Source organism: Podarcis muralis, chromosome 2 (assembly GCF_964188315.1).
Source record: "Podarcis muralis chromosome 2, rPodMur119.hap1.1, whole genome shotgun sequence".
Classification (NCBI taxonomy): Eukaryota; Metazoa; Chordata; class Lepidosauria; order Squamata; family Lacertidae; genus Podarcis; species Podarcis muralis.
This window is the reverse complement of record NC_135656.1, coordinates 105,426,166-105,436,380: the sequence shown is the minus strand read 5'-3', so window position 1 is coordinate 105,436,380 and position 10,215 is coordinate 105,426,166. Positions and strand designations below refer to the sequence as shown.

Here is a 10,215-nt window from a genome sequence, read left to right as displayed (position 1 = left end):
GTGATGTGATAGATCTCTGCCTGAGATCCCCAGAGAGCTGCCGCCAGTCGTAATTTACAATGCTCAGCTACTTGCCAAAGAGCCCCATCTGGTCTTAGGAAGCTTCCTATTAACCTTAGTGCTTGAAGCCCAGAGGTAGAATATCTGTCAGAGCAGGACATAATGTTGGGCACAAACTGTACTTCTGACATCATGTTGTTGGGTTCCTTGTGGTACAAGCTGGCTTCTCGTCAGAAGAATTAGCTTCTGCCAGGTTGCAGGAGGAAACCCAATGCAGCAGCAACAAACTGAGTCCCCTTGTTGCCTGGAGACCGAGGAACAAAAACCTGAACTGGAAAGATCACTCTCTCTTTTTCTTTGCAATACAGTCATACCTCGGGTTGAAGTAGCTTCGGGTTGAGCGTTTTCTGGTTGCGCTCCGCGGCTACCCAGAAGTAACGGAGTGCATTACTTCTGGGTTTCGCCGCTCGCACATGCGCAGACGCTCAAAATGACGTCACGTGCGGAAGCGGCGAATCGTGACCCGCAGACGCGGGTTGCGTTCGCTTCAGGATGCGAACGGGGCTCTGGAACAGATCCCGTTCGCATCCAGAGGTACCACTGTATCTGCTTCAGTCTATTGATGTCGAAGAAGAGGAAGAAGAAGAAGAGGAGGAGGAGTTTGGATTTGATATCCCACTTTATCACTACCCTAAGGAGTCTCAACCTGCCCACCTAGCAGTTCGAAAACACTCCCGGGTGCAAGTAGATAAATAGGGACCGCTTACTAGCGGGAAGGTAAACGGCGTTTCCGTGTGCGGCTCTGGCTCGCCAGAGCAGCGATGTCACGCTGGCCACGTGACCCGGAAGTGTCTCCGGACAGCGCTGGCCCCCGGCCTCTTGAGTGAGATTGGCGCACAACCCTAGAGTCTGTCAAGACTGGCCCGTACGGGCAGGGGTACCTTTAAGGAGTCTCAAAGCGGCTAACATTCTCCTTTCCCTTCCTCCCCCACAAGAAACACTCTGTGAGGTGAGTGAGGCTGAGAGACTTCAGAGAAGTGTGCCTGGCCTAAGATCACCCGGCAGCTGCATGTGGAGGAGCGGGGAAGCGAACCCGGTTCCCCAGATTACGAGTCTCCCGCTCTTAACCACTGGCTCCCAGAAGATGCTCCTTTGCTGGCCAGGCTTGTTCTCTTGTCATTCTTTCCCTTGGCCAGAGCTTGGAGATGGCAAACTGGCTGGTTCCTTCCTGCAGGCTAGCCCTCAAGCCCTGAACCAGCCTTCCCAAACCTAGCGCAATCCAGACGTCTTAGACAGCAACTCCCATCAGCCTTAGCAAGCAGCACTGGGCTGATGAGGAATGATGGGAAATGTAGTCTCAAACATCTGGATGGTATCTGGTTGGGAAAGCCAAGTCTAGATTTAGGAACCGGTCTGGGTTTGAATTCTGGCACCATCAATATTGGGGTGGCGAGAGCATGTGTGTGCATGCAAGGAGGAAATGTGCCTGGCGAGAGTGGATGGAGAAAAATGTTTCTCCTTTCTTAGAACACTAGAGCTCGTGGACACCCGGTGAAGCTGAATGCTAGAAGATTCAGGACGGACAAAATAAAGTATTTATTTATGCAGCGTGTGGTTAAACTATGGAACTCACTCCCACAGGAGCCAGTCTTGGCCATCAACTTGGATGGATGGCTTTAAAAGAGGATTAGGCAAATTCGTGAAGGGTAGCAGGCTATCAAGGGCTATTGCCACAAGGGCAATGCTCTGCCTCTGTGGTTGCAGTAATGTTCCCAGAAACGTTCCCATAATGTTTCATAAAGTCCTGTTTTCCTAGCATCATATTCAATAATGGCAGATTCTGGGCTCGTGGGACCGGTTTTCCTTTTTTTTTACTGGAGCTCCACGGTCAAACAACCAGAGCTAGGGACGAAGCAGTGACCCTCCTGGGTTGGAGCCACTTAACCTTATCAACCCTATACTCACCTGGGCTGAATATGAAAGGACAAAACTACACCTGAATTACTTCACACCAGGAATTGTGCTAGGGCTTTTTGTTATCACTCTTGTTAAACCATTGGGATTCTAATGTTTGCTGATCTAGTGCAAATCTCTCTCTCTCTCTCTTTTCAATTTTCTGTTTTACAATTTAAAATACTCATTTTACATCGCTTCTCTTTCCATGGTTCATTCTGCATATTTTACAAAAACTATGCCATTCGGTATTCCATTATTGCATCCATCAAAACTTACAGTGTTGAATTTATCTTAATGCTGCCAGCGTTTTCAGCAGTACACAATTATTTCCCATACGTATTCAATCAATGTTTTCCAATCTTCTCTAAACGTAGGTTCTTCTTATTCTCCTATTCTATGTGTTAAGTCTGCAAGTTGTGCATAGGTAAAGGTATAGGGATCCCTGACCATTAGGTCCAGTTGTGGCCAACTCTGGGGTTGCGGCGCTCATCTCGCTTTATTGGCCGAGGGAGCTGGCGTACAGCTTCCGGGTCATGTGGCCAGCATGACTAAGCCGCTTCTGGAGAACCAGAGCAGCGCACGGAAACGCCATTTACCTTCCCGCCGGAGCAGTACCTATTTATCTACTTGTACTTGATGTGCTTTCGAACTGCTAGGTTGGCAGGAGCAGGGACCGAGCAACGGGAGCTCACCCCGTCATGGGGATTCGAACCACCAACCTTCTGATCGGCAAGTCCTAGGCTCTGTGGTTTAACCCACAGCGCCACCTGCGTTCCTTGCAAGTTGTGCATATTCTATTGCAAATCTTCAGTCGATCTGCCAGTAGACCCCAGCAGATCCTCCGCTGTTCCCAAGTCCTGCTGTTCCAACACTTTACGTATTTGTGGTTTATATCAGATTATTGCAACCAACCTCCCAAATGTTGGCTGGCTTGGAATAGCTTTATTCTCATCTTCTTCTTTCTCCCCCTCTTCCCAAAAAAGGATACTTTGGATGCCTACCCTTGTGGATCAGACCACACCCCCAGTCCAATGGCCAGCCGTGTACCGCTTGAAGCAGAGCCCATCTTGGAAAAGCCGGACGCCCGCCTGACCGCCGTGGCCGTCAGCATTGAAGATGGGCACCCTGTCATCTTCCTGGGAGACAGCAAAGGCTGCCTGCACAAGGTAGGAGCGAGGTGGGCCTGGCATGGGAAGGAGGGGTGGCGCCTCATGGGGCCATCACTAATGCTGGGTGCCCCATTACAGTGGTACCTCGGGTTACATACGCTTCAGGTTACACACTCCGCTAACCCAGAAATAGTGCTTCAGGTTAAGAACTTTGCTTCAGGATGAGAACAGAAATCGTGCTCCGGTGGCATGGTGGCAGCAGGAGGCCCCATTAGCTAAAGTGGTGCTTCAGGTTAAGAACAGTTTCAGGTTAAGAATGGACCTCCGGAACAAATTAAGTACTTAACCCGAGGTACCACTGTATTATTAAGCGGAGTTGTGTGGTGTGTGCTTGAAACGAGCAAGGCGAGGTTTGCACCGCATATCTTGTCCCAACAAAGATTGATCTGCAGATCAGGAAAAGTGTTTATTATGTAATGTGTGCGTGCCAGTACAGGCAGGGCTGTGTGTGCTCAGATGCACTGCTAATTGGATCGGGGGCAGTGAGCTGAATTTTGCAACCTCTACAAATTGTGGAAAGCACACCAATATGTGGGAATATTATTTGGTTCTTTTATATAGTTGATTGGATGTGTCCTAGCAGGAGGGATGCAGACTCAGGTTCTGTATAGGGACGCGGGTGTTGCTGTGGTCTAAACCGCTGAGCCTCTTGGGCTTGCCGATCCGGAAGGTCGGCGATTCGAATCCTCGCAACGGGGTGAGCTTCCGTTGCTCAGTCCCAGCTCCTGCCAACCTAGCAGTTCGAAAGCACACCAGTGCAAGTAGATAAATAGGTACTGCTGTGGCAGGAAGGTAAACAGCATTTCTGTGCGCTCTGGCTTCCGTCACTGTGTCCCGTTGTGCCAGAAGCGGCTTAGTCCTTCTGGCCACATGACCCAGAAAGCTGTCTGTGGACAAACACCGGCTCCCTTGGTCTGAAAGCGAGATGAGCACCACAACCCCATAGTCACCTTTGACTGGACTTAACTGTCCAGGGGTCCTTTACCTTTTTACTTATATAGATATATAGATATAGATATAGACACACACATACACACCACTACTGATCCTGGGAAATCTTGCTTACTGCTGTTTTTCTGGCTTCCACAACTTCACCAGACTCATACAAGCTCTGTAGCCTTTGAGCTGGATTCAGCTAAACCGTTACACTAGTGGAAGACAGTATAAGGTCCCCAACTTACGCAACGGGGCTTCCCCCCACTCTCCTCCCCCCATAAGACCCCCACCTTCACCACATCTGCTCTCGAAGGTTGGAAGAACCCCCAGAATGGGGGGTGGGGGTGGGGGTGGAGCGGGGAGATGGTTCCATTGGGCAAGCAGAAATGTTTGCATGGATGGGACAATCTTCTTATCGCTATATCAAACCTCACCTTTTATATACAGCACCGAGGGTCTGAAACTTGCATTTAAGATACTTTTTTTTAAAAATGCCTAAGGTTTTGCATCCGGCCCCAGTGTCTGGACTTCGTGAAAACAGAGAGCACGCAGCCAAAAATACGAAATCTGCTTCATTTGGGGGCATGAAGAGACCCAGGATGTAGTTAGAAGTCTGCTATGCACACTTTTCAAAATACACATGTTCTTGATGTGGAGGCAAAGTTCCATATTGGAAAAAGGAGCTTCAGTTCTTCCTCAGCCTCATTCTCATCTATGTGGGACCTGGGGCATCAACCCTGGAACTGAAGTGTGCCCAAATTACTGCAGCAGCAGCATTTTTAGCAATACTTTCACTCTTTAAAAGCTCAGAGTGGGCGGGTTGGACTAGATGACCCTTGGTGTCCCTTCCAGCTCTGCAATTCTGTGATTCCATGGTTTTCTTACCAGTATCTCACTGAAAGTTTAAAAATAAAAATAAAAAGTAGCATTCTTTGATCCGGAAGGTTAATTTTTTCTTCGTATCTTCACTGTAAGGAGAAACCAGTGGGAGGTGGCACTACAAGCCCCATATTACAGATTGCGGTCCTTAATTTGAAGGCTTTGGTGTCCTCTTTTTTGTGGGGTGGGACATGTGGCCTTGCCTTTTGCTTTAGCCTTTAGGTGTTTATTGTTGTTTCCCAAAGTTTTTAATTTAAGCTGCTTTGAGTTGTAAGAAAAGCAACTGAGAAATAAAGCAAACCATCACCGTCACTCCTGACCGTTGGCTGTATGGGGCTGATGCGAGTCCTGGCTTGCCCTTCTCTTAAACCAGGGGTCAGCAAACTTTTTCAGCAGGGGGCCGGTCCACTGTACCTCAGACCTTGTGGGGGGCCGGACTATTTTTTTTGGGGGGGGGGGGAATGACTGAATTCCTATGCCCCATAAATAACCCAGAGATGCATTTTAAATAAAAGCACACATTCTACTCAGGTAAAAACACGCTGATTCCCTGACTGTCCGTGGGCCGGATTTAGAAGGCGATTGGGCCGGATCCAGCCCCTGGGCCTTAGTTTGCCTGCCCATGTCTTAAATCAACACTCTACCAGTCTCTTCCCCTTTTCCCACTTAGCCTGACCTATCAACCCAATGGGCATTTGGGAGCTGCCCTTCAAAAAAGGCAATGTTGGTCGTTCACAACTTTTCCCTGTCAACTGTTGGGCCTCAGTGCCACCTAGTGGCTTTCTTCTAAAGTCAGCGCAGGTGGCGGCTGTCCCCACAATGTGCCCCAGCTCCCGCCAGAAGCAATTGCTGCCTTTTGCACTTTTGCTGAGTGGTAGTCATGGGTTTCGGCTCCTTGTCTGGATTTTGTGGGAGTCGCCACAACCAGGACCTGCTAACTTTCCAGGCAATGTTCCTTCCAGTGTGTGACTGAACGAGAAAATCTGAGGGACACTGTCCCCTCTTACTTTCCTACCAACCAGCAACTTCCCTGGGTTTTTCAATTTGCATTGCCATCATATTTTGGAGACAGTTGCCCAACTCCATTGTGGAACACTCAGCCTTATTCATTTAATGCAGGGCTTCCCAAAATTGGGCATCTAGCTGTTTTTGGACTACACTGGTCCTGCTATCTAGGGGTGATTGAAGTTGCAGCCCAAAGGCAGCTGGAGACTCAAGTTTGTGAAACCCTGATTTAATGCGAATGCCAGCAAGGCAATCCCTTCCCTTTTCCCTTCTCTCCTCTGATGCAATGGCCTGATACTTTAGAAGCACCCGCTGTTTTCGTTCCCTTTCTTTGCAAGCTGTGCACTCCCGTCTTCTGCTTGAATATGCTTTTAGAGCATTGTTGTTGTTTAGTCGTGTCCGACTCTTCGTGACCCCATGGAGCAGAGCACGCCAGGCACTCCTGTCTTCCACTGCCTCCCGCAGTTTGGTCAAACTCATGCTGGTAGCTTCGAGAACACTATCCAACCATCTCATCCTCTGTCGTCCCCTTCTCCTTGTCCCCTCCATCTTTCCCAACATCAGGGTCTTTTCCAGGGAGTCTTCTCTTCCTAATGCTTTAGAGCAGTGTTCCCCATCCTTGGGCCTCCAGCTGTTTTTGGACTACAATTCCCATCATCCTTGACCACTGGTCTTGCTAGCGAGGGATGATGGGAGTTGTAGTCCAAAAACAGCTGGAGGCCCAAGGTTGGGGAACACTGCTTTAGAGCATTAGGAGGAGGCAAACAGCAGTCATTTCCCTCCATGCAAGATGTCAAGCTTTCTCTCTCCCTCATCCCAATACTTCATGGAGAAAATACTGTGCTTTGGGAGCTTGTGGTCTTTGCTTAGAAGTAAAAATGGCGTTTGGTCCTTGGTTTGGCTTGCAATGCAGAAAGGCCTTAAGAGACAGCAAAGGCACTCAGTTTGCCTGGTTTATTCTGGACACATTAAATGAAGGTTTCTGCTCACTGAGCGCGATGAATAGATTTACCTATTACTTCAGGTTACAGACGCTTCAGGTTACAGACTCCGCTAGCCCAGAAATAGTGCTTCAGGTTAAGAACTTTGCTTCAGGATGAGAACAGAAATCGTGCTCCGGCGGCAGCGGGAGGCCCCATTAGCTAAAGTGGTTCTTCAGGTTAAGAACAGACCTCCAGAACAAATTAAGTTCTTAACCCGAGGTACCACTGTATTACTGAAAGAGTCTTAGGCTGGCAACAATGGCGTCCTTCTCTCCCTCCCCTTGAATTTGATACCTTTCCCCGTTTTCATTTGCCACCTTGCAGGTGTACTTGGGACCAATGGGAGACGCCAACCTGTACGCTTCTCTAGTGATCCAGCCGAACAGTGCCGTGAGTGGAGACCTCCTCTTCGACCTGCCCAAGAAGCACCTGTATGTCATGACTCAGTCTATGGTGAGAGCAAGTGAAAGTCCCTGCTGTGTATGGCTGCTGTCAGCCATTTTGGACAAGGCACAGAACACCTGGGGGTGGGGGGTGGGATTTTGTTTGGGGATTGTCTCTTCCTGAGCCAAGAGGCAGACACATATACTTTTTAAATCCTCTAATTTTTCTGATGCTGAGAATGCCCTGCGGGAAAGGCACTGCTGTTCTAGTTGGCCGCAGTGATCGAAGATATCTCTCCCCTCTGGGCCTTTCTCATGTGGCCTTGTAATAATAATAATAATAATAATAATAATAATAATAATAATAATAATAATATATTATTTGTATCCCGCCCATCTGGCTGGGTTTCCCCAGCCACTCTGGGCGGCTTCCAACAAAGATTAAAAATACATTAAAATGTCACACATTAAAAACTTCCCTGAACAGGGCTGCCTTCAGATGTTTTCTAAATGTCAGGTAGTTGTTTATCTCTTTGACATCTGATGGGAGGGCGTTCAACAGGGTGGGCGCCACTACCGAGAAGGCCCTCTGCCTGGTTCCCTGTAGCTTTGCTTCTCACAATGAGGGAACAGCAGGCCCTTGGCGCTGGACCTCAGCATCTGGCAGAACAATGGGGGTGGAGACTGGTTAGTCTGCTTACCTCCTTCCACTCTGCCTGCCCTACAGCTGTGGGGGAGGCTGCGTGCAATCTGTTTTTTCTGCGCGGCGTCTTCGCACAGCTCCATTTTTGTGCAGGCTGCACAATGTTACACAGGAGGAGCACAAGGCGCAATGTTTCGCTGGTGTTAAAGGCACCTCCTGTGTAACATTGCGCTGCCCGCACACAAATGGAGCCGCGCAAAGGCCCGCACGGCAAAAACGGACTGCCTACAGCCTCCCTCCCAGCTGTAGGGCGGGCAGAGTGGGAGGAGGCAAGCAGAATACGGAGGCCATGTGGGAAAGGCGAAAAGTGCTAAAAGAATTTTTTTAAAAAGCTTCACCGCTTCCCCCCCACCCAAAAAAGCACAACTCTGCCCCCCCCCCCAAAGCTCAGCAATTGCCGGTGAGGGAACAGCTGATAGGCAGCCTATTAGACGCCCGCGGCTGTTGGCCTCTAGGCAATCCCCCCCAAAAAAAATTTCAGCAAGTCAGGGCAATTTCCCCCCATTTTCAATGTACAGTCATACCTCGGGTTGAATGTGCTTCGGGTTGAGCGCGTTTGAGTTGCGCTCCGCAGCAACCCGGAAGTAACGGAGTGCGTTACTTCTGGGTTTTGCCGCTTGCGCATGCACAGACGTTCAAAATAACAGCATGCGCAGAAGCGGCAAAACGCGACCCGCGCATGCGCAGACCTGCCGTCGTGGCTTATGTTGCGTTCAGGATGCGAACTGGGCTCCAGAATGGATCCCGTTCGCATCTCGAGGTACCACTATATTATTCCTCCAACAAATGTATTCTTTCACCTGGAAACCTGATAATATAAACAAACAAACAAACAAATCAGTCAATCAATCAATCAATCAATCAATCAATCAATCAATCTCCAAACGGATTCCTTGAGAGGCTGGGTAAAAAATCTGATGGTCAAAAAAAGCATCCTGCCAAAATAATACAGTTATGTAGAACAACTTGGAATTGCTGAGATCCTCACGATACCGCAGTGGTTCTTGTTGGGCTTTCAAGCACATTGATGGATTTCTCTCCCTGCGTCCCGCAGAGAATAATTGGGGAGAGCCTTCTGACACTCTTAGAATGTTGTGACCTCCTTTGAACTCGCAGCACAGAGGAGGATGGAAATCCATATCTATTTATAGATAACAAAAGCTCCGGCAGTCATGCTAATATCCCAGAGGGATCATGAACATCTAAAGGCCGTTGAGTAATGGAAGAGAAAGGCCTTCATTCATTCATTAACAGTTGTAAGATGGTTATGAGACTTGAGAAGGGGACCCGGTTCCTAAGCGTGCTTTCATTTAATTTATTTTACCTTGTTTGAGGCCTACCCTATTGTATCCCGAGGGTGCAAGGTCAGTAGCAATACTTAAGCCCAATCAGGCTTATAAGATGGGTGTGTTTTTATTTATTATTTTATTATTTATAAATTAATTGGATTCATCATACAATCTCAGGGTGACTCACAGAGCAGGGTATAGGCCAGCCTTTCCCAACCTGTTGAGCATAGCTGCCAACTTACAGATTTGAAAATAAGGGACCAGCAGCCTCGAAAATAAGGGATCAGCAGCCAAAATAAGGGATTTTGCTATTGTAAAGTTGCATACATTGGTAGGATTGACAGATGCTGTCAATCCGGCATGAGGCGGTTGCGGCGGCGCCCTTCTGCGTCCCTCCCCATCCCCTCCTCTTCCTCCTCCCTCAGGCCGCCTCCTCAGCTGCCGCCACCGCTACCACCTCCGGGCTCGCGGGCGGCGTGGGCGAGAGTCTCTCTCCCTCCCCCCCCCTCCGGCAGGGAAGGGCCGATGGAACTCCTTGCGCCAGGACAACGGCGCCATCACACGCTCTCTCTCACGGCAGAGGACCCCAAGCCGCTGCTTCCCTCCCGAGCCGGGCGAGCATGAAACCCGGGAAATTTAAGGGATATCCTCAGTAAGGGACAGCAGCAGGACACGCCGCTGGGATAAGGGAGTTTCCCGCCAAATAAGGGACGGTTGGCAGCTATGCTGCTGAGTGCTCTGCAGATGTTTTGGACTACAACTCCCATCAGCACCAGGTTGGAGGGGGCCGGCGTGAGCAGCAACATTCCAAACGTTGCACCCTGCAGCGCAGGGATAGGCGACGTGGTGCCCTCAGGATGTTGCCCGACTATGACTCCCATCAGCCCCAGCCAGCATGGGATGATAGGAGTT

General features: G+C 49.4%; 1 protein-coding gene across 2 annotated transcripts in view; it reads left to right on the top strand.

Moving 5' to 3' along the window:
• PLXNB1 (plexin B1) overlaps positions 1-10,215 on the top strand; it is a 138,800-nt gene that overhangs the window by 70,213 nt on the left and 58,372 nt on the right. For both annotated transcript variants that reach the window (XM_028719730.2, XM_077920185.1), the window contains exons 5-6: positions 2,940-3,122; positions 7,253-7,381. In XM_028719730.2, the coding sequence (XP_028575563.2) occupies positions 2,940-3,122; positions 7,253-7,381 (312 nt within the window). The remainder of the gene's footprint in view (positions 1-2,939; positions 3,123-7,252; positions 7,382-10,215) is intronic.